The sequence below is a fragment of the Melitaea cinxia genome, chromosome 9 (assembly GCF_905220565.1).
Source record: "Melitaea cinxia chromosome 9, ilMelCinx1.1, whole genome shotgun sequence".
NCBI classification, from domain to species: Eukaryota; Metazoa; Arthropoda; class Insecta; order Lepidoptera; family Nymphalidae; genus Melitaea; species Melitaea cinxia.
The window spans coordinates 1894836-1918781 of record NC_059402.1 but is presented as its reverse complement, the minus strand read 5'-3'; the positions used below and the strand labels follow the sequence as shown (position 1 = coordinate 1918781).

General features: G+C 43.2%; 1 protein-coding gene across 1 annotated transcript; it reads left to right on the top strand.

Moving 5' to 3' along the window:
- Positions 1 to 1440: 1440 nt before the first annotated feature.
- LOC123656650 (protein HID1) lies at positions 1441 to 23537 on the top strand. The gene is made up of 17 exons (XM_045592314.1): positions 1441 to 1527; positions 1600 to 1813; positions 3012 to 3157; positions 3712 to 3765; positions 4201 to 4400; positions 4558 to 4699; positions 4828 to 4899; positions 5064 to 5258; positions 5879 to 5969; positions 7190 to 7420; positions 7717 to 7881; positions 8210 to 8351; positions 9215 to 9318; positions 13981 to 14096; positions 19039 to 19163; positions 21579 to 21737; positions 22749 to 23537. The coding sequence occupies exons 1-17, from the start codon at positions 1462 to 1464 to the stop codon at positions 22810 to 22812; spliced, it is 2286 nt and encodes a 761-aa protein (XP_045448270.1). The 5' UTR covers positions 1441 to 1461; the 3' UTR covers positions 22813 to 23537.
- The last annotated feature ends 409 nt before the right edge of the window (positions 23538 to 23946 follow it).

Here is a 23946-nt window from a genome sequence, read left to right as displayed (position 1 = left end):
ATTTGGTGGCTATACTTTGTATATGCAAAAAAATCTTAGATCTGTTGCTGTGTGAAAAAAGACACCAATAAACACACATTCGCATTTAATATAAGTGTTTTTAACTTTTGACTTCACAACACTTATTGTATAACAATAAATTTTCCAGTAAAGATCCTGATCTGAACTTTATTGTAATATTGCAATGATGGCAAGAGACATGATAGATTGACGTTGGTTCCCTGGGAAATGGAACGGGCGCTTAAAAGTGGGAGCCACAGCGGAAAAAGCTGAAACGACTAAACGGCACAAATATTCGTCACTATAATTAATTTAATTCCAAATTATATCTTTGTGCCGTTTGCAGTCGAAACACTTGGACCTTGGAGTAGTAGTGCTAAATTTTTTTTAAATGAGATAACTTCTCGCCTTATTGCCTTCACTGATGACAAGAGGACTAGTGCATTTTTTGTCCAGAGAATCGGCATAGCGATTCAACGGGGAAATGCTGCCAGCATTCTTGGCACAATTTCACGCGGACCTGATTTATAGCAAAAGTATCTGTAAATATTTATTTCTTAAGTTCTGATATATAAATATGTATAATGTTTAATAAACTATTGTTATTTATATTGTAATATTAAATTGGATACTTTTATAGTTTTATTTTTATAAGTACTTACGATCTTCTGTTAGTTAGTCAGACCGTCAGAATGTTCATTCGAACCACAGACATATCACTACATAGTATAAAACAAAGTTTTTTTTAAATAGTTTTTAGTAGATAGAGTGATGAAGAGGTTGGGAAGGTTTATATGTATAATACATGCGTAATATAATAGAGGAACATTGATAGTTTTTGCAACCGTGCGAAGCCGGGACGGGTCGCTAGTAAGAGTATCTGTCTGTGGTTCGAACTCGTTTTTTAACCGACTTCAAAAAGGAGGAGGTTACTGAAATCAACCATGTATATATATATATATATATATATATATTTAATGTATGTTCGGGGATAACTTCGTCGTTTATGATCCAATTTTGATAATTCTTTTTTTGTTGGAAAGGAGATATCCCTAGTTTGGTATCATGATAAGGAAACCAGGATCTGATGATAGAATCTCAAAGAAATCGAGGGAAAGAGGGAAACCCTTAAAAATCCACATAACTTTTTACTGGATGTACCTATTTTGATGATTTTTAATTTAATCGAAAGCCGTCACATTTAAATTTCATCGAGATCTGATTACAACTTTTGGAGCAATCTTTGATAATGCGTATTTACTTGACTATTTTTTCGTCTACCTACGTTGTATTACTCGTTGATATAATTAAAGTCGGTATTTTCTTATCTTAATTTGTGCCTAATTGGCGACCCCAGATAGACTGTCAAGATTGTACTTGTCAAATGTCATTTTAATTTTGTTTTGTGTAGACGTATGTTGGAAATGATTTTAATGTTTTATAAATAAATTATTAAAAGAAATGGGTAACGCGGATACGAAATTAAATTTTAGGAAAGCTGTCGTTCAGCTTACATCAAAATCTCAGGTGTGTTACATACGAACATCCCACGCAAGTTATGGTCTTTCGAAATTTATCGATTAATATTATTTATTTCAGCCTATTGACGCTTCTGATGAAAGCTTTTGGGATCAGTTCTGGTCAGAGAGTGTTACAAACGTGCAGGATGTTTTCGCTTTGGTCCCTGGGGCTGAGATACGAGCCCTGCGCGAGGAGTCACCAAACAACTTAGCCACCCTTGTGTACAAGGCTGTAGAGAAGTTGGTGAAAATAGTTGATAGTAGCTGTAGAACTCAACGGGAACAGCAACAAGGTAAATACGAATTACGAAATAAATTAATATATTACGATTAATATATATACGCAAATGTATTTTTTATTGTTTTATTTATTTTAATTCTTTATTGTACAATAAATACACTAATACAAGTTTGTACAAAAGGCGTACATTAGAAATATATGGCAGTTTATTGTGTAAATGAAAATAACAATGTTTGACTACATCTAGTTCACTATAGCTGTTAAGTGGTACAATAATTATTGTGACTCACTTATTGTCTCACTGATGAAACAATATAAAATGCCCCTAAGTGCTTAGGAGAAAACTTGTATAAAATAAATAACAGAACTATGAAATTAATCAGACTAGTTTTTTTCTTTATAATATCAATCTATATAAATCTGCCTTACCTATAACCTATTTAAAATATAATATTATTCATAATTTATTGAAACAATATGAGAATATTACAAATTAAATATGTGAGTAAGTCATTGAGTATAACAAAAGTACAATTTTTTGATGAGTCAACTTCATGATATTAACATGAATGAAACATTCTTACAATATACAGAACTTTACATACCACCACTATCATATCACAATTATATATTTTTAATTTGAATTTAAAAAAAAACAGTGAATTCAAAGTAATCTTTTAAGTTTTCATTACATTGTAATTTTCAATGAACAAAAAAAAAAAACTTGTTGTTATTTCGAAACATTGGAAAAATGAATTAAAAATGATAAACACGTAGTGTAGTTCCTGGCTGTTTATTGAAATTCTCTCTGTGAATAGCAGTATTTATTTTATTAAATTTAAGTTTTCATCATTATCATCATCATCATTTCAGCCTATAACAGTCCACTGCTGGACATAGGCCTCCACAGGTTTGTGCCAAAAATGGCGTAAACTCATGTGTTTTGCTCATAGTCATCATGCTGGGCAGGCGGGTTAGTGACGGCAGGGCTGGCTTTGTCACATCGAGGACACTGCTGCCCATCTTCGGCCTGTCTATTTTTTAGTTTTATGAGCATTCAATTAATAAATAAAAGAAAGGCACTATTTTCCCCTATATACATGAACATAAATACACATCACCATTAAAAACTGGCTTAGATTATTAGTTTTATGTTAAGGTTACTTTAATATTACAGAATATATATTATAATTCTTTATATACTTTAATATGTAATGAACAACAGCCATTTTTATCGTTTTTTTTTGTAGCTTTGAACTGTGCAAGGCTACTGACTCGCATTCTACCTTACATGCTGGAGGAGCCGGAGTGGCACAGCTTTTTCTGGTCATCATTGCCGGCTGCATCTGAGAATGAATCCGTGCCGTTAGCACAGTCACTTATCAATGCCATTTGTGTAAGTTAACATTCAAATATTGTAATAGAAAATATTTGTCTTACAAATTTATTAATTAATGAGTGACATCGTTAGAACTAAATTGTAATTATTTAATTTAATAGCATATCTTTTATATCTCATTTTAAGTGAACTTTGATAATTCTTATGAGAAGTAAATCTCCTTAAACCTAATTGTATTTGACATTGATAATAGGTTGGAGAAAGAGACTTATGCCCAGCAGTGTTATCTTAGGTGGAATATGTACAATGATAAAAAAATTATAAAGAATATACAGGGTGTCCTAGAAATTGCACGCCAGGCTGACACGGGAGGTAGATCGGCTTTAGATCTAGATTAGATAGATCTAGAGATTTAGATAGAAGATATAGATGTTTAGCATTGATTGTGTGTTTCTGGATTCCCTTTTATTTCTATTTTCCATGTTACTGGCATTGTTTTACCATGTTATAATGACATTTATTTATTTATGTCTATTCACTTGTAAGAGTATATTATTAGTTTTAGTTAATTATTTGTTGGAAAGTATAATTGTTTATTTTTTTATTTCCAGGATCTTCTGTTTTGTCCAGATTTCACAGTTGTGAGCACCAAAAGATCAGGACCAGTGAGTTATTAATATTAAACTAACTACTAAACTGAGGTAGGGTACAGCAGGAAATATACTACATAATCTGCAGTCTGACTGGGGAAGTCGACCTTACAGAAGATCACAGCTAAATAATACTGCTTTATATAGAAAAAAAGTGTCATACTGTGGTATCAATCTGCGCCTTTACATAATTGAGGTATTGCTTGTTGAAACCAGGTTAAATTTCCTGCTGCCAACAATAATTCCGATGCACGACACTTTACCCCATATGTAATTTTTAACCGACTTCCAAAAGAGGAGGAGGTTCTCAATTCGACTGTATTTTTTTTTTTCAATGTGTTTAACAAATTAGAATTTTTTTTATAGAGTTGAATTGTCCTTAACAGATTAAAGCTTGAACTTCTTTCTCTAGATTTGGTTTAATCCATAAAATATGTACTCCAATAACAGGAGCGTGCAGAAGAACTATCGTCACTCGACAGTTGCGAGTACATCTGGGCGGGGGGCGTGGGCTTCGCTCGAAGCCCGGCTCGAAGTGCCCAACATGAGGCCGCGCGAGCAGAACTGCTTCGATTACTGTTAACATGTTGTAGTGAAACTATATACAAGCCCGCCTCACTTGCCGCTACCCATCATAATAAATGGATTGCGTGAGTTCAGTTTTTTATTTTAAACCTTGCTAACCTAATTGCTAACCTAAACTATTTTCAAAGGTTGCCTGGAAGAGATCGCTAATAGCATTAAGGAATAAAGGTTTAATAAATAAAAATATATATTATTAACATGATTTGTATGACTTTCCCCCAGATATCTAACGAGTTCGGAGAATCGTCACGCGCTGCCTCTGTTCACGTCTTTGCTGAACACGGTGTGCTCATACGATCCGGTGGGGCTTGGGTTACCTTACAACCATCTTCTCTTTGCTGATACCCTGGAACCGCTTGTTGAGGTAGATCTGAGAATAATTCAATTTTTGAGGTCAAGACAGGATATAGTTTGGATTGGTCCCTCTAACAAAAAATATCGTCTTGAATGATATTTTAATAGTGTTGACTTTTATGTTGTTTTAATAATCAGGTGGCGCTACAAGTTCTGATAGTAACATTGGACCACGACACAAGTAATGCTGTTAACGAGGATTCCGATGAGGTAATCATAGAAATACATTCCCTCTATCACATCTTACTATTTAAGTACTGCTTTCTGTTTGATTCTATCTGATAACGTAAATACTACTAGATGTCTTATTCATCAGCTATTTATCATAGCACATAATATGCAATCAAAGAATTGAAAACCAAAATTTTGTTCAGCGCCTGCCCGACAACCTGTTCATCAACTACCTGTCCCGCATCCACCGCGACGAGGACTTCCAGTTCCTGCTGCGAGGCGCCACGCGTCTGCTCAACAACCCGCTGCAGCAGACCTACCTGCCCAACTCCGCCAAGCGGGTGGCGCTGCACCAGGAGCTGCTCGTGCTCTTCTGGAAGATGTGCGACTACAACAAGGTACGAGGACTGCTAGTTCCTGTCGCTCAACAACCCGCTGCAGCAGACCTACCTGCCCAACTCCGCCAAGCGGGTGGCGCTGCACCAGGAGCTGCTCGTGCTCTTCTGGAAGATGTGCGACTACAACAAGGTACGAGGACTGCTAGTTCCTGTCGCTCAACAACCCGCTGCAGCAGACCTACCTGCCCAACTCCGCCAAGCGGGTGGCGCTGCACCAGGAGCTGCTCGTGCTCTTCTGGAAGATGTGCGACTACAACAAGGTACGAGGACTGCTAGTTCCAGATCTAGACCGAGACCGACTACTTTGATGTTTCCAAAAACTAAAAAACCAATATTTTTAAATAAAACATGTCGAATGACTCATTTTAGTTTAAAGAAATTTTAGTTACCATTAAACCAAAAGGCTGCTAAAGTTGAGCTATTGATACTTATTACTGTCCTCTCTATTTACTATACCAAAGTTTCGGCAAAGCTATATCAATAGTGGCCCTTCGAGCCGGAGCTTTTTATCAAGGAAATATCATAACCTAAGATAATCTTTAGATGGATAAAGATTTCTAAAACTTTCTTAAAAATGGTCGTCCCAAATGATTAATTTCATTCGTAATTTTTTGTTTCAGAAATTCATGTACTATGTATTGAAAAGCAGCGACGTTCTCGAAGTCCTCGTGCCGATATTGTATCACCTGAACGACTCGCGCGCAGACCAATGTAAGTGTTAATAAAAAAATTACCCAACGAAACATTACTCAAACGTGAAAGCATTAAAATATATTATCTGCAATTAAAAATGTTGTTTAAAGTTTATTGTCAATTAAAAAAAAAAATACTGTATATGGTTTGTCTTGAGATACTTACTACGCCTTTCTTATATTGCTTTAATGTACACTAGGAGTTTTTGATACTTATTTTTATCATAAATCAATCTTGCAATATTGCATTTGTATCAAATTTACCAATATTATTATAATATCAAAAAGGCTATGATTATTTTGTCGTCTTATGCGGATGTATTTCACAACATATTTGAAAATATAATGCTGCTATGTGCTGTGCATTGCTGTATGCTGTGTGATTACGGCATCAAAGAATACAGCCACCCCCTCTCTTCCCGTGGGTGTCGTAAGAGGCGACTAAGGGATAATACAGTTCCACTACTACCTTGGAACTTACAAAGCCGACTGATGGCAGTATAACCATCCAACTGCTGGCTTTGAAATACAAAGGCCGAAGACGGGCCGTCTTCGGTGCGACAAAGCCAGCTCTGCGGTCATCAACCCGCCAGCCCAGCGTGATGACTATGGGCAAAACACATGAGTTCACGCCATTTTTGGCGTGAACTTTTGGAGGCCTATGTCCAGTAGTGGACTGCGAAAGACTGATGTGATGATGATAATATAAAATACTTTGTCCACATATCCAACTTTTTTATAGTTTATAATTTGTTTGTTTGTTTGAACTCGAGGCGACTGTCTGGCGGGGTAGTTTTGTATAAACCGTCCAATGAGTGCGTAAGCACCTATATAGTATACAATGAAATATAGTTCACAATGAAATACTATATTCTACAAGAAAAAGAATTCGTTCCCATATGTTTCTTTAGTTGTGTGTGGAAGTTAGATTTCATTTTATCGACGTCTTTTAGTTAGCATTCCAACACCATATATATAAAAAGAGTCTATAAATCTGTATAGGCCATAAAACAAGACAATAAAACCGCACATGACAGCAAAACTGTCACATGCGTGGTGTAAAAGAAACATCCCGTCAGCGTCGTACCACGTCCTAGCACTAGGCTGTCACAGGATTGACGATCTGTAGTTTTAATAATAAATCGCCTATAGGATAAGCTTAATTATAATACATGATGTTTTATAAAAGGCATGGGCACTTTAGAGCCCGTGGATGTTCATTTAAAATAATGCAACCAGCTCGCGTGGGCCTGATGCACATCGGCGTGTTCATCCTGCTGCTGCTGTCGGGCGAGCGCAACTTCGGCGTGCGCCTCAACAAGCCGTACGCGGCCGCCGTGCCCATGGACATCCCCGTGTTCACGGGCACGCACGCCGACCTGCTGGTCGTGGTGTTCCACAAGATCGTCACCACGGGCCACCAGCGCCTGCAGCCGCTCTTCGACTGCCTGCTCACCATACTCGTCAACGGTGACTGGGGATGTTTTACTGTTCCGTGCCCTAAATTGCTGCTGAAGAACCCTCCACTTCTCCTGTTGCCCCTCAAAAGTTCCGCTGTGTCTCCGTCGTCACCGGATGTCATATTATTCTTTACCCCTTTGAGAGCCATATTGATTCCAATACCAGCAAACGAAGTAACTATTACCACGAACTCCTGTTCAAAAAACTCTTATTTCAAGCACTTGTTGCTGAACATACATATGCTTACATTTTTTTTTGTATTTAAATTTTTTTATTTTTAAAATGTCGTATAACTTTATTTCCAGTATCACCATACCTAAAGACACTGTCAATGGTCTCATCCACCAAGCTGTTACATTTGCTCGAAGCGTTCAGCACGCCCTGGTTCTTGTTCTCGAGGCCACACCATCACCACCTGGTCTTCTTCTTGCTCGAAATGTTCAACAACATGATACAGTACCAGTTCGATGGTAAGATGTTTGGTTATTGTTTTGTTGACTGGTTATTTACGATAGTTAGAATGGCCACCCTAACGGTAAGCGGTTAATTTAGTATATGGGCGCCAGCAATACTAGAAGCTCACAAGCAGCTTTTTGACTCAACCCACGCTGTCAAAGCAAGTATCCTTAGCAGCTTTGGCTTCCTTCCTTACCGACTACAGTAAAATAACTACTTGGGAGTATCACTTGGCTAGGTGTCGGTAGCCATACGCGACGGTATCCGCTTATCATCAAGCTAGCCGTATGCTAGTTAATCTCCTTTGTAGTAAAATAAAACTGAATGAAGCCCACCTTGCAGGTAACTCCAACCTGGTGTACACGATAATTCGCAAGCGAGGCGTGTTCCACGCGCTCGCCAACTTGCCGCAGGAGCACGCCGCCATCGCGCGCTCGCTGGCCGCCGCGCGAGCGCAGCCCGCCGCCGGGAAGGCGCTGCCGAGGTACGTGTGCGTGCGTGTGTGTATGTGCGTGCGTGTGCGTGCGTGCGTGTGTGCGTACGTGTGTGCATGCGGGTGAGTACGCGTGCATGCGTGCGTGTGTGTGCGTGCGTGCGTACGTGTGTGCTTGCGGGTAAGTACGCGTGCAAGCGTGCGCGTGTACTTGTGTGTAATACTTTTGTGTCCCATTCTAACTGCGGCGAGCGCGTGTAGGTGTGCGTATACCGATATATGCTTGTATCAAACGTATGTTGGGTCACATGTGTGCGCAACCGCTGCAAGAATGTCAAGTACTGTTAGATATAGTATTAGTATATATAGTATTAGTATATATAGTAGTATAGATAGTATTGTCTACTTTTTTCGCACACTGCACATCTCTATTTTCGCTGACTCAACCATTTCTAATTGGTAGCCATCAGTACCTATAATCCACTCTTCAGTCCGATCCAAATTCCGTTACCGACCGCTATCTGACCCAATAATCCTGTAATTATTTTATATTTTTTTTAACCAAACGTGAGAACCTCAAGGATGAAGCTCCTAACGTTAAGTCACGTTTAGTCATGTGTGTGCGTCGGAGCCTAAAATAGCTCTTGCTTTGGGTCTAACCAACCGAATGTTTAATGTTCGTCGTAAATGTGTAAATAAAACTGAGCCCTCACGCGACGGCTGGCAGATATGAAACATTTAAAAAATATTTGTTTTTATTTTTTTTTCAAAAATTTCGCAACTACTTAATTATATGTCTAGCGTGGCGATGCGTCACCACGACCTGTATCGCCACGCCAACAATCAGATTTACCCTCGCCTATAGTTGTTTCACATCCATAGTAAGACGTGTTAAACACCATGTGATTGTTCAGGTCCCGTAGCGCGGAGTCAGTGTCGGAGGCGGCGATGGAGGGGTCGAGGCCGGCGCAACCTGCGGAACCCGGCACGTTAAACGCCACACTACCGGACACGCCAGGTACGATAACACACGTAATATCTCACTATGTAAATAGGGTATCTGGCTCCTATACAATATCCCTAAAAAGGAAGGTTCCGTAGGCGTTATACATCACGTTCCACTTGAAAATAAATAATTGCTTGTCGTTTTTCTTTATATTTTATTTTGTATTTATATAAGAGTTACTCTGTTTCTACTGCATGAAACTGTCCAATCATGGCGAGGGCAAGTTAAAAATGTAAGAAGGTATTTGAGAGTGGGACATTCACATACTTGTACAGTGAAGTGCAGTTCTTCTTCTTGAAGTGCCATTTTCTCACGAAGTTCGGCGATCGTTTTGGCCACTTGTACCCTTGATACCGCAGCCCTGAATAACGGACGGGTGCTTTTCGCAAACCATTGTCGTAGATTTTTTAGCCAAGATGTTCTTTTACGACCCACAAAGCGTTTGCCTTGGAACTTGCCCAGGATAGTAAGTAGAAGTGCAGTTTGACATCTGTAATTACATTTAGGCTGATTTTAAAGTCGCGTTGATTGCGCTTTGAACGTCGGCGCTCACATCCAAACTGTTTGAACTTCTAGGATAGGGACACGAAAAAAGTTATCGATACTTTGTGGTATCGAGTACACTACGATTCGATACCGATACTTTTGTACTCGATACTTTGCATTCGATACTTTTACTCAATGAGTACTTTTTGGCAGGTATCGTATCGAAAGTTTTAAATGAGTACTGTTACCTTTTTTTTGACTGAAAGGAGGCGGGCGAACGTTCATAGAAAGTTGGGCCTGAACGTTACATTGATGATTTTAGTGTTATTCTATAGTAACTATAGTCCTTTATCAAATACAGAACATTTTGCATAAATCCTTCACGGGAGAAAAGAGTTACAAGATGACTTTGTTTAGTCAAAAAATAAAATCAAATCGTTATAGTCCATTTATCAGTACTTGTATTATTTAAAGTACAATTACACGATTATGGACACCTACGGTTCAATGATAAAGCATGTTTATTACAATATTGAATCTATGTATTTTTTATTTTTCATTTTTCAATAATACCTTTATTTAAGGAGAGTTTAATAAAAAAATTATTAATTATTTTAACATTTATTTATTCATCATCATAAATTATTAGAACGTTATCTAAAAATTGTGCAGGTGGTATTAGATTTTCTTGATGTCTTGCCCAGCCTAGGTACCATATTACGGACATTACATGGGAACAGCAACCTACTGTTCGTCTCCCTACAACACAATTATAATAATAAGCTCAAATGGCGTCCCTTCCTCTGCGAGAATTGTCAACTAATATGTAAAAAACGTCGTTGTGTGTTGTTGTTGTGCTATTGTTGTTAAACGCAGCGAAAGTCGTGAAAAAAAACCAAAAGATCAAACAAAATGCACAAAACACAAAAATATTCACTGCCGCAAGCTGAGAGCAAAACGAGCGAATGACTTTGACAATTGACTTACACCTGACTTAATTTTTATATGCATTCGATTGCCACCTTAAAAAATTAAAGCAGTTGTTTTTTTTATACTTAGAATCTCTTTTTTTTTAGATAAAACCATTATTCCGCATTGCAAATCACGATATTATTGCATACTCTTATTATGCAACATAAGTACATAATAAAAAACCTTAAAAATAAAGACAAAAATAAAACGAATCGGTAATTCAATAATTCGTTTTTCTCACCTAGCAACATTTGAAGTCTAATTCTCTTTAGGACAGAATAATATACTAAGGCACAGGAAAACAAAAGTGTTTCAATTTATTAATCAATTTACTATCCCATGGTAAAATAATGAATCGTTTCGCTATTGGGAATGAAAAAACTTGAAACGAATATCAATAAATATTTCAATGATGTAACGGACCGTGAAGTTCAGGCCCATTTTTGCCCGTGGCATTTGTACGATAAGTTGAAGCGACGACATTTTTTTGGAAGTCGAAGATCAATACGTCTAGGTATCAAGTACTTTTGTGTGTGTATTCAATACCTATACTCTGTTTTTTTTTCGCTACGGACTAAATTGACACATGCAAATGTCAATTTTCGAAATAATGATACCAGCTTTTTAGTAATAGTACTGTACTAAGAAACCGGTTTTATGAATCGTAATTTTTTATTTTGACCATATAATTTTATTATTATTATTTGACGAATCTTTTAAAAATCATGGTAACTATGGAGCATCAGATAAAAAAAAATACATTTTTTTATTGTAATTACTCACTATACGGAGTAAATACAACAATTATTTATTTGTTGTTGAAGAATACGCAATAACAAGTTAGAAATTGGTCGATAGACTGTAGCTAATGCCATAAAAAACGAAAACACGTTGCTATTTTGAACACACGGCATTCGTCCTTCAATCTCTGAAGTGTTCGAATGCGCCCGTTGTCGTTTGCGATTTCACGTGTTATTCCTTTTCGTTGAGTTTGTTTGTTTTGTTTTTTTGTTACGTTGTTTTTTTTGTTCTTAAGTTTTGTTATTTTGTTTGAGCCATATATAATGGACGCTCAACCTTCAACTTTGTCGTGTAAACGCGATGAAGAAAACTTTTCGTCAAGAAAAAGACAAAAGCATATTTCTTTCGCCGAAAGTGAAAAAAACATGATAATAAACGCGTACAAATATGTATACACCGAAAAGAGAACAGAATCTCCAACCTAAACGCTGAAGAAAAACTAATGTGTTTTAAAAACTGCTGAAATTTTAAACATAGCCAGGAGTTCGGTATACAAAGTGCTCAGGGAGAATGCGAATTTGAGCGTTCCAAAAGTTGCACATAAGGCAAATTATAAAGAGAAACTGGTACCTCCGCTACCACTGCCACCCTTCGGAACCCCATGGTTATGCAGATATTATGGAGATATCCATGGTTAAAGTTTTGAGATTAGAAGAAGAATTCCGCAGCTTTCACACGTTTATTTCACATTTCACATGTTATTTTCGAACAGGAGTACGTAAAACTGATCTCGACTGCAAGATCAATAAACGATACGAACTGACATAAACGACATACGATCACTTTCAATATTCTATCTATCTCTAAATTTGCTTACTAGAGATATAATTTTGACGTGAGCTCCATAGAAATTGCGTCAAAAATCTATCGCTAAGAGGCAAACCAGATTGACTATTGAAACAGCCGTATAGACAACAATAGATAGATCTCCATAACCATTGGTTTCCGAACGATGGCAATATTACCTAGTATAGCTCGTCATCCACCCTCCACCCTCCATTCCCCAAAACCCCATAATTTGATAGTTCTTAATCTAAGAGATAGCCTTAATTTGCATGTGATTACTAAGCTTAATAAATACTTAAAAAATAAGTGTTTCATTTATCATATCTATACATTAGCCATACAGGTACATATATAGGTATGCCTATAGGTACATTACGGTTGTCGCCACATTCTAAAGTTTTTAAGACACATTTTTGTAATTATTGCTGTAAAACGATACTAAATTGTAAATTACGTAAAGTTCCGGTAGTGGCATATCACTATTAATGATTCGCAAAAAACTAGCAACACAGCTTATGTCAATTTAGTCTGTAGCGAAAAAAAACAGGCTATAGAAGTGTCGATACTTTTGTTTCGATACTACTCATGAGTACAGTAAGTACTACAGTATCGATCGATACTTTGTATTCGATACCGTGTCCCTATTTTAGGAAGTGCTTCTGAATTACCCGTAGCTGTCAGCGCTTACAAAATAATCGTATGACTTGCCAAAAAATTACATTTAACTTTATTGAACGAAAGTGACTGACGATTCAGTTGTCGTACGCGTAGCACGTCGGCGGATTCTAAACCGTCTCTAGATGATCTTCAGCGCTAACGAGCTAAGGTGTGAGTTCCGACGGTTGGCGTGCCCTCAGCGCGACTCTAAAACTAGCCTAAAAAAATAGTTTTGCCCGCGTCAGTTTGAAGAAAAACGTACATAAAAATGTTATATAACCTATATAGTCTTCCTCGGTTTATGTCCTATCAAATTCAAAACGAATTTTTCAATTCGAACCTGTAGTTCCTGAGATTAGCGCGTTCGAACAAACAAATCAACTCCTCAACTTTATAATTAAACTGAGGTAGGGCACAGCAGGAAATGTTCTGTTCAAAATCTGGAGGAGCCCGACTGGGGCTATTACCCATCGACCTTACAGAAGATCACAGCCAAATAGTACTGCTTCAAGCAGTGTTGCGTTCTTGTTGGTGAGTAAGGTTACCAGAGCTCCGGAGTGGGTGGGCTGGGTAGGGTCGACAACACTTTGCGATGCTGTAGTGTTGCAGGCGTCTATAGGCTACGGTAATCGCTTACCATCAGGTGGGCCGTACGCTTTTTTGCCGACTTAGTTGTACAAAATAAATCTTCTAATATATAAAATTCTCGTGTCATGGTGTTAAACATCGAACTCCTCCGAAACGGCTCGACCGATTTTAATAAAATTTTGTGGGCATATCGGGTAGGTCTGAGAATCGGCCAACATCTATTTTTCATACCCCTAAGTTATAAGGGGGGGGGGGGGGGGGGGATTAAGCGGGTTAATAACATATATGGCAAAGAAACGTTTGCGGGGTCAGCTAGTATGAGTATAGATTTCATTAGCCGGTGTGTTGCAATGTTAAATGTGATCGTACGCCTGTTCCGCGCAGCGATCGCGACGATGACGGAGCGCGAGCCCGCGCACCCGGCCGCGCGCGAGCTGCTGCCGGCGCGCCGCGCGGGCGACGGCGAGGACCGCAGCCCCGAGCGCGAGCTCGTCTCGCAGGTACCGCTCACTGTCTGCAGCTCTCTTCAGCTCTCTTCAGCTGCTGCCGGCGAGGACCGCAGCCCCGAGCGCGAGCTCGTCTCGCAGGTACCGCTCACTGTCTGCAGCTCTCTTCAGCTCTCTTCAGCTGCTGCCGGCGAGGACCGCAGCCCCGAGCGCGAGCTCGTCTCGCAGGTACCGCTCACTGTCTGCAGCTCTCTTCAGCTCTCTTCAGCTGCTGCCGGCGAGGACCGCAGCCCCGAGCGCGAGCTCGTCTCGCAGGTACCGCTCACTGTCTGCAGCTCTCTTCAGCTCTCTTCAGCTGCTGCCGGCGAGGACCGCAGCCCCGAGCGCGAGCTCGTCTCGCAGGTACCGCTCACTGTCTGCAGCTCTCTTCAGCTGCTGCCGGCGAGGACCGCAGCCCCGAGCGCGAGCTCGTCTCGCAGGTACCGCTCACTGTCTGCAGCTCTCTTCAGCTGCTGCCGGCGAGGACCGCAGCCCCGAGCGCGAGCTCGTCTCGCAGGTACCGCTCACTGTCTGCAGCTCTCTTCAGCTGCTGCCGGCGAGGACCGCAGCCCCGAGCGCGAGCTCGTCTCGCAGGTACCGCTCACTGTCTGCAGCTCTCTTCAGCTGCTGCCGGCGAGGACCGCAGCCCCGAGCGCGAGCTCGTCTCGCAGGTACCGCTCACTGTCTGCAGCTCTCTTCAGCTGCTGCCGGCGAGGACCGCAGCCCCGAGCGCGAGCTCGTCTCGCAGGTACCGCTCACTGTCTGCAGCTCTCTTCAGCTCTCTTCAGCTGCTGCCGGCGAGGACCGCAGCCCCGAGCGCGAGCTCGTCTCGCAGGTACCGCTCACTGTCTGCAGCTCTCTTCAGCTCTCTTCAGCTGCTGCCGGCGAGGACCGCAGCCCCGAGCGCGAGCTCGTCTCGCAGGTACCGCTCACTGTCTGCAGCTCTCTTCAGCTGCTGCCGGCGAGGACCGCAGCCCCGAGCGCGAGCTCGTCTCGCAGGTACCGCTCACTGTCTGCAGCTCTCTTCAGCTCTCTTCAGCTGCTGCCGGCGAGGACCGCAGCCCCGAGCGCGAGCTCGTCTCGCAGGTACCGCTCACTGTCTGCAGCTCTCTTCAGCTCTCTTCAGCTGCTGCCGGCGAGGACCGCAGCCCCGAGCGCGAGCTCGTCTCGCAGGTACCGCTCACTGTCTGCAGCTCTCTTCAGCTGCTGCCGGCGAGGACCGCAGCCCCGAGCGCGAGCTCGTCTCGCAGGTACCGCTCACTGTCTGCAGCTCTCTTCAGCTGCTGCCGGCGAGGACCGCAGCCCCGAGCGCGAGCTCGTCTCGCAGGTACCGCTCACTGTCTGCAGCTCTCTTCAGCTCTCTTCAGCTGCTGCCGGCGAGGACCGCAGCCCCGAGCGCGAGCTCGTCTCGCAGGTACCGCTCACTGTCTGCAGCTCTCTTCAGCTGCTGCCGGCGAGGACCGCAGCCCCGAGCGCGAGCTCGTCTCGCAGGTACCGCTCACTGTCTGCAGCTCTCTTCAGCTGCTGCCGGCGAGGACCGCGGCCCCGAGCGCGAGCTCGTCTCGCAGGTACCGCTCACTGTCTGCAGCTCTCTTCAGCTCTCTTCAGCTGCTGCCGGCGAGGACCGCAGCCCCGAGCGCGAGCTCGTCTCGCAGGTACCGCTCACTGTCTGCAGCTCTCTTCAGCTCTCTTCAGCTGCTGCCGGCGAGGACCGCAGCCCCGAGCGCGAGCTCGTCTCGCAGGTACCGCTCACTGTCTGCAGCTCTCTTCAGCTGCTGCCGGCGAGGACCGCAGCCCCGAGCGCGAGCTCGTCTCGCAGGTACCGCTCACTGTCTGCAGCTCTCTTCAGCTGCTGCCGGCGAGGACCGCAGCCCCGAGCGCGAGCTCGTCTCGCAGGTACCGCTCACTGTCTGCAGCTCTCTTCAGCTGCTGCCGGCGAGGACCGCAGCCCCGAGCGCGAGCTCGTCTCGCAGGTACCGCTCACTGTCTGCAGCTCTCTTCAGCTGCTGCCGGCGAGGACCGCAGCCCCGAGCGCGAGCTCGTCTCGCAGGTACCGCTCACTGTCTGCAGCTCTCTTCAGCTGCTGCCGGCGAGGACCGCAGCCCCGAGCGCGAGCTCGTCTCGCAGGTACCGCTCACTGTCTGCAGCTCTCTTCAGCTCTCTTCAGCTGCTGCCGGCGAGGACCGCAGCCCCGAGCGCGAGCTCGTCTCGCAGGTACCGCTCACTGTCTGCAGCTCTCTTCAGCTCTCTTCAGCTGCTGCCGGCGAGGACCGCAGCCCCGAGCGCGAGCTCGTCTCGCAGGTACCGCTCACTGTCTGCAGCTCTCTTCAGCTGCTGCCGGCGAGGACCGCAGCCCCGAGCGCGAGCTCGTCTCGCAGGTACCGCTCACTGTCTGCAGCTCTCTTCAGCTGCTGCCGGCGAGGACCGCAGCCCCGAGCGCGAGCTCGTCTCGCAGGTACCGCTCACTGTCTGCAGCTCTCTTCAGCTCTCTTCAGCTGCTGCCGGCGAGGACCGCAGCCCCGAGCGCGAGCTCGTCTCGCAGGTACCGCTCACTGTCTGCAGCTCTCTTCAGCTCTCTTCAGCTGCTGCCGGCGAGGACCGCAGCCCCGAGCGCGAGCTCGTCTCGCAGGTACCGCTCACTGTCTGCAGCTCTCTTCAGCTGCTGCCGGCGAGGACCGCAGCCCCGAGCGCGAGCTCGTCTCGCAGGTACCGCTCACTGTCTGCAGCTCTCTTCAGCTGCTGCCGGCGAGGACCGCAGCCCCGAGCGCGAGCTCGTCTCGCAGGTACCGCTCACTGTCTGCAGCTCTCTTCAGCTGCTGCCGGCGAGGACCGCAGCCCCGAGCGCGAGCTCGTCTCGCAGGTACCGCTCACTGTCTGCAGCTCTCTTCAGCTGCTGCCGGCGAGGACCGCAGCCCCGAGCGCGAGCTCGTCTCGCAGGTACCGCTCACTGTCTGCAGCTCTCTTCAGCTCTCTTCAGCTGCTGCCGGCGAGGACCGCAGCCCCGAGCGCGAGCTCGTCTCGCAGGTACCGCTCACTGTCTGCAGCTCTCTTCAGCTCTCTTCAGCTGCTGCCGGCGAGGACCGCAGCCCCGAGCGCGAGCTCGTCTCGCAGGTACCGCTCACTGTCTGCAGCTCTCTTCAGCTCTCTTCAGCTGCTGCCGGCGAGGACCGCAGCCCCGAGCGCGAGCTCGTCTCGCAGGTACCGCTCACTGTCTGCAGCTCTCTTCAGCTGCTGCCGGCGAGGACCGCAGCCCCGAGCGCGAGCTCGTCTCGCAGGTACCGCTCACTGTCTGCAGCTCTCTTCAGCTGCTGCCGGCGAGGACCGCAGCCCCGAGCGCGAGCTCGTCTCGCAGGTACCGCTCACTGTCTGCAGCTCTCTTCAGCTCTCTTCAGCTGCTGCCGGCGAGGACCGCAGCCCCGAGCGCGAGCTCGTCTCGCAGGTACCGCTCACTGTCTGCAGCTCTCTTCAGCTCTCTTCAGCTGCTGCCGGCGAGGACCGCAGCCCCGAGCGCGAGCTCGTCTCGCAGGTACCGCTCACTGTCTGCAGCTCTCTTCAGCTCTCTTCAGCTGCTGCCGGCGAGGACCGCAGCCCCGAGCGCGAGCTCGTCTCGCAGGTACCGCTCACTGTCTGCAGCTCTCTTCAGCTGCTGCCGGCGAGGACCGCAGCCCCGAGCGCGAGCTCGTCTCGCAGGTACCGCTCACTGTCTGCAGCTCTCTTCAGCTCTCTTCAGCTGCTGCCGGCGAGGACCGCAGCCCCGAGCGCGAGCTCGTCTCGCAGGTACCGCTCACTGTCTGCAGCTCTCTTCAGCTCTCTTCAGCTGCTGCCGGCGAGGACCGCAGCCCCGAGCGCGAGCTCGTCTCGCAGGTACCGCTCACTGTCTGCAGCTCTCTTCAGCTCTCTTCAGCTGCTGCCGGCGAGGACCGCAGCCCCGAGCGCGAGCTCGTCTCGCAGGTACCGCTCACTGTCTGCAGCTCTCTTCAGCTGCTGCCGGCGAGGACCGCAGCCCCGAGCGCGAGCTCGTCTCGCAGGTACCGCTCACTGTCTGCAGCTCTCTTCAGCTCACATTCTTCAGGTCACCTTCTTCACCTCACAGCTCCTTGTGACAATCGTTTTGGTGTAGTGAGGCGGTGAACCAAACACCAGAAGTCCGGTTGAAGCTCCAATCTCATCGATATTTCATAGAAATTGAAAGTCTACAGAATACGAAATTATGAAATCCGTTGACGAACGAAGGTCACGGACGCATCTCACAAAATCTACATACAAGCTGAAGTGGCAATTGGCAGGCCTTATTGTTAGAAGAAACGACAACCGGTGGGGAAGAAATGTTCTTGAAGGTGTATGGCGACCGCGTCTCGACAAAAAAAAAAAAACCACAGGCCGCCCTCCGATCAAATGGACTGACGATCTAAAGAAAACAGCGTGAAGCCGCTGAATTCTGATGGCATTGGTCCCTGGTGGCATAAGTCCAGACGGAGTGAGGAACATTAGGGGTGGCCTACGTCAAGCAGTGGACTTCTAAAGGCTGATAGGTGGATGGATAGATGAAGATCCGCTCGCATATAACGTATGTGGCCTTGACCTGGTACGCACTCTGGTCCGTTACAATATAATAAGGATGTAGATTTAGTAGAACCGTTACATGTGAACGGTACTAGGAGCTACGTCTGCCACTGCGTCATTTCCACGAGTTTTTCGCACTTCATGCGAAATTCCCAGTGGGCGTTCTCTACATAATGAGATCTTAATGTCACTATCGAGTAGGTACAACGCAAACATCGATAGTGACGATGAAGACGACGAAGGCGAAACTATATTTTAATTAATAATCTTCATGACGCGTTACATATTTTATCGGCTTAAAACTTAATAAGATTTAAACAAATTCGTCCCGCAGAAGGAGAGTCTGCGTGTAGGGACGGAGAACGCAGTAAGCGGTGGGGGTGGTGGAGGGGAGGGCGCCGGAGACTGGCGACCCAGTGGAGAGTGGGTGGCGAGTTGGCGAGCTCGTCTACCGCTGCAGACCATCATGAGGCTACTGCAGGTGCTCGTGCCGCAGGTCGAGAAGATCTGCATTGACAAGTGAGTCACATACATACACATTCACAGATACAATAGTGCGTCCCAACACAAAAAGTTACACAGACGCATACCGCGAAGACATTTAAACTTGTACTCCTTTCAAGTCCAAATAAAAATCAAAAATGTCTTATCTCATGACTTTCTTCAAAAATACGTGTAAATCGTCATTTTACAAATTAAAATTTTATTAAAATCATTTATATTTAACTAGTTAACCCGGCGAACTTCAAACCGCCATATATTTTTTTAATTTTTGCAATAAAAATATCGCAGTCATTAATCGAAATAAAATATATCATATCTTTCAAGTTGGATCAAACTGCACACGGTGTGAAAATTTGATTAAAATCGGTTAATAATCAGCTTAGGAGTCCATCGTGGACAAACAACGTGACGCATAATTTATATATGTTACGTTCAAAGATCGAAAACGCTCATTGAGCGGAAAAATAGCTCACAACGCGATGTGGTCACAGTAAAACATCCACATAGCGAAATTCGTGTTATGGCTTTAATGAAAACGCGCACGACGCGTTGTGACAATCAAAGAAAGACCAAATAGCGAAATTCGTGTCGTGGCTTACATGCTATTCGATCTCAACGCGTTGTGGCAATGAAGAAAAGCCATGACGCGTTCTGAGCATTCATTGTGTTAACCATATCACGACGGACAGGTTGTAACTTTTCGGTGTCGGCTCGGGTGCAAAGACGCATTGAAACCTCAGTTTTATTCATTTATTTTCTGTTTATGAGAGTGAATTTTAATGTCAGCGCTAATTATGACGAATAAAAAAGAATTTTTTTACGATAAATTACGTGAGTTTGTAGAAACAAGCACTGATCGCAGTTTTATTATGACTACAGAAAAAGTAAAGAGAGCAAATGTAACTTGTAAGCTCTGTTTCAGAAAGAATAGCATAAACGTTGAAAGAGAATGTGCTAAATTAGGTCTACAGGAACAGGCAAACAAAATTGTTTCATTGTCTAATTTGAAATTTCCCTGTGTTGAAATTGGTACTAACGTTTTAGTTAGAGTTCCTGAAGTTGATAGAGGACGTGCAGCACCCAGGAATGTTATGTGTGTTGTTATGAGCATTAATCCATCAGGTCTCTACCAGTTAGGAAACAAGGAAGGTACACTCGATAGACTTTATGCACGTAATGAATTTACACTTTCTGAAACCAACTTTATTAACATTTGTGATGTGCCCTCAACTTCATAGTTAACACTTCGCTAGGCATCTATGTTATCGTCTGGAAGTAAGCAAGGGTTTATAATGTGCCACTGCAAAAGATACTGTATTGATAAAAAGTGCAAGTGTCGCTCCAAGAATATAAAATGCAACTCAAATTGCCACAGTAATAGTTCATGTAAAAATAAATAGCAATCAAATACTTATTTTTCACAATTATAGTTATTTCTAATATAGGTACATTGTTGTTTTTTATTGGTGATCAATAAACATTTGTGTTAAATATTTTTATTTCTTGAAAGAATTTTAATTGTCATGAAAAAATTAAAACCCTTATCATTTTATGTGAATTATGAGTAATTTACAAATGATATGAATATTTTGTGTTCAGTGATTTATTACTTAATACATTGATTTTTTTTAATTATAAAGTAATCTCAATAAATAATAAATATCGTTTCATTTTAATTTATATAATTATATACTTAATATATTTGATAATGAGAAACACCTTATGCCGTGATTTTATAAAATGAAAAATATTTCTTAAGGACATCTACCAAAACGTTTCCAGCCTAGGCCTAGTAGGATCTATATCGGAAAGTAGTGTGCGTTGTAATCAAATAGTATTCCATACGCGTCATGGCTTTTCTTCATTACCACAACGCGTTGAGATCGAATAGCATGTAAGCCACGACACGAATTTCGCTATTTGGTCTTTCTTTGATTGCCACAACGCGTCGTGCGCGTTTTCATTAGAGCCATAACACGAATTTCGCTATGTGGATGTTTTACTGTGACCACATCGCGTTGTGAGCTATTTTTCCGCTCAATGAGCGTTTTCGATCTTTGAGCGTAACATATACATTAACTCTACACATAAGTCGTACAGACAGAACAAGTCAGACATTGGCCGCCACGGTCACATCACCAGAAACTCTACAGACACTATGCATATAACACAAACAGAAAGATCGTATGTACCAGTCACTACGGTCTAGTCACCAGAAGCGCCACAGGCGCCGTACACATAACACAAACAGACAGATCGTATGTACCAGTCACTACGGTCACCGGAAGCGCCACAGACGCCGTACATATAACACAAACAGACAGATCGTATGTACCAGTCACTACGGTCACCGGAAGCGCCACAGACGCCGTACATACTCGTATAACACAAGGAGACAGATCGTGTAGTCACCACCCGCTGTGGCCGCAGGGGCCTGACGGACGAGTCGGAGATCCTGCGCTTCCTGCAGCACGGCACGCTGGTGGGGCTGCTGCCGGTGCCGCACCCGATCCTCATCCGCAAGTACCAGGCCAACGCCGGCACCGCGGCCTGGTTCCGCACCTACATGTGGGGCGTCATCTACATACGGTACGTCCGTCTCCGCGGAATTACACATTCGGGTCTCATTAACTAGTTTTGACGCCGCGTTAGCGCAACGGTTACAGCCATGGATTGTACCTGTTGCGCTTGGCGATTGCGGGTTCGATCCCCGCACATGACAAACATTTGTATTAGCCATACAGGTGTTTGCCGTGGTCTGGATGTTGGTGCAGTCCTTGTGGGTCTCCCCACCGTGCCTCGGAGAGCACGTTAAGCCGTCGGTCCCGGTTGTTATCATATACACCTGATAGCGATCGTTACTCCTAGTAGGGAATATATCCGCCAACCCGCATTGGAGCAGCGTGGTGGATTAAGCTCTGATCCTTCTCCTACATGGGGAAAGAGGCCTATGCCCAGTAGTGGGATATTACAGGCTGAAGCGTAACTAATTTATGTGAAATTGTCGGCGAGGGTGCAGATACTCGTTATTAAAAAATTTGCGTTTGAAATCAATTTTGGAAATTGCATTTGTCTTGATTTTTTTTTCCATTGCCACGTTTTATTTAAATTGTGGTCAGGATAATAAACGCCTGACACTCAACGACTAGCTAACTCTCCAAATACACATTTCGAGTACCATCTGGAGTAGAGATCTCGCTTGCAGCTACCCCGCTAATGATATATGTTTGTATAGGCCATACGAAAAATGATAATAGAGTTTGTGTGTGTGATACCAGCAGCCAATTTGTTTGAAACTATCTTATAAAAAAAACGAGTGTGTTTAGACCACACGACTAAAGTAAAACTTCTTTAGTAATAGGCATGCATCTTAGGTATACGTAACGTAGCTGGCTATGAGAGAAAGAAAATGTGTGCTCGCACATCACTCCCTTGTTCCGTTCGCCTCGCTCGATCACACTTTTCTTAACGCTCTTGTCACGCATTCAACAGCTTACTACCCAAGTCAAGCGTAGGTAAAGAAGTTTTGCTTCAAAAAAAAAAAAAAGCTTAAACGCGTTGTTAATTATAATATCCCATATAATACTGCATATATTTCAGTAACGTGGACCCACCGATCTGGTACGACACGGACGTGAAGCTGTTCGAGATCCAACGGGTATGATCGTGAGCGATAATACTTATACACCTTGCTTAGTATCGAATAGAACAATTGCGTATTTTGTAACATCACACGGGTCACACCTTGAACTTTGTACAGAATAAAAGCATTCAATGATACAAAATCTACTGTATACCATTATTAAGCCATAACAAAAAAAAAACAGTCAAAAGTTGTAGTTTAGGCACAATATAGGCTTGAAACTAACCTTATTGATGGACTACTTTTATTTCCCTGATTTATAGTATAGAGCTTAAAAATGTTATTGTATGTGGTTTATTTGTATTGTTTTCATCCCTTACATCCCTCTGTTATGTTTACTGCTAATCAACTCTCCAAATTATTTAAAAAAAAAACTGTGTACTGCTGATCGCTGGCTAACTGTCAAATAACTAGTATGGAAACTAGCGGGAGTATTATTTTGTGGTTACAATTTGACAGCGATTGATTGCTGAATGTTAACAATAGCTCGGCTATTACAAAACCCGTAATAGCCTATTTATAATAAATTTATACAATATGCTGTTTAGAGGGACATGGTCAATTATTGTCAATTATTTGGTTTTTTTAAATCAGATTATATACAGATATGTTTATACTTAAAAAAGAGGCTACTACAAATGTCTATGGAATATCTTTTTGTAGGTCTTTGCTATGTAAATTTAATTTTTATGTTTAAGGTGTGACCCGAATTATTTATAATGAATACACGACAGCTATTGTAAAAATATATGAATAAAGTAAAGAGGCATTAGCGTTAATATATTTTTAATTGCACTCTTACAACACTGTGTAGATATTTCGACCATTTCTATGTTTAATATCAAATTTATAGTACTTATACCACAAACAAAAAGAATTTAAACAAAGAAAAACTAGAAAAAGAATTGTTTTGTGTGAAATAATAAATTATTGTTATTTTTTCTGGAATACTAATGAAATATACAAATGAAAAAGAACACATTTGTTGAACCTAATTATTTGTTTAAAAAAAAATTAATGTTTTAGTATTTTGACACTCCTGCTTTAAAGCACAAGCTTTTAGTTTTATGATGTAATTTTAATTTTCTATAATAAATCGTAAGTTTTTTTTTTAATTTTATTATTCATACACAACAGTCTTATTTTATAAGGATT

Excerpts from the sequence above, each read along its gene's own strand:
- LOC123656650 (XM_045592314.1), top strand. The coding sequence starts at position 1,462 with ATGGGTAACGCGGATACGAAATTAAATTTTAGGAAAGCTGTCGTTCAG. Across the intron at positions 9,319-13,980 it reads CACACTACCGGACACGCCAG|CGATCGCGACGATGACGGAG; the intron begins GTACGATAACAC and ends TGTTCCGCGCAG. Across the intron at positions 19,164-21,578 it reads GAGAAGATCTGCATTGACAA|GGGCCTGACGGACGAGTCGG; the intron begins GTGAGTCACATA and ends CTGTGGCCGCAG.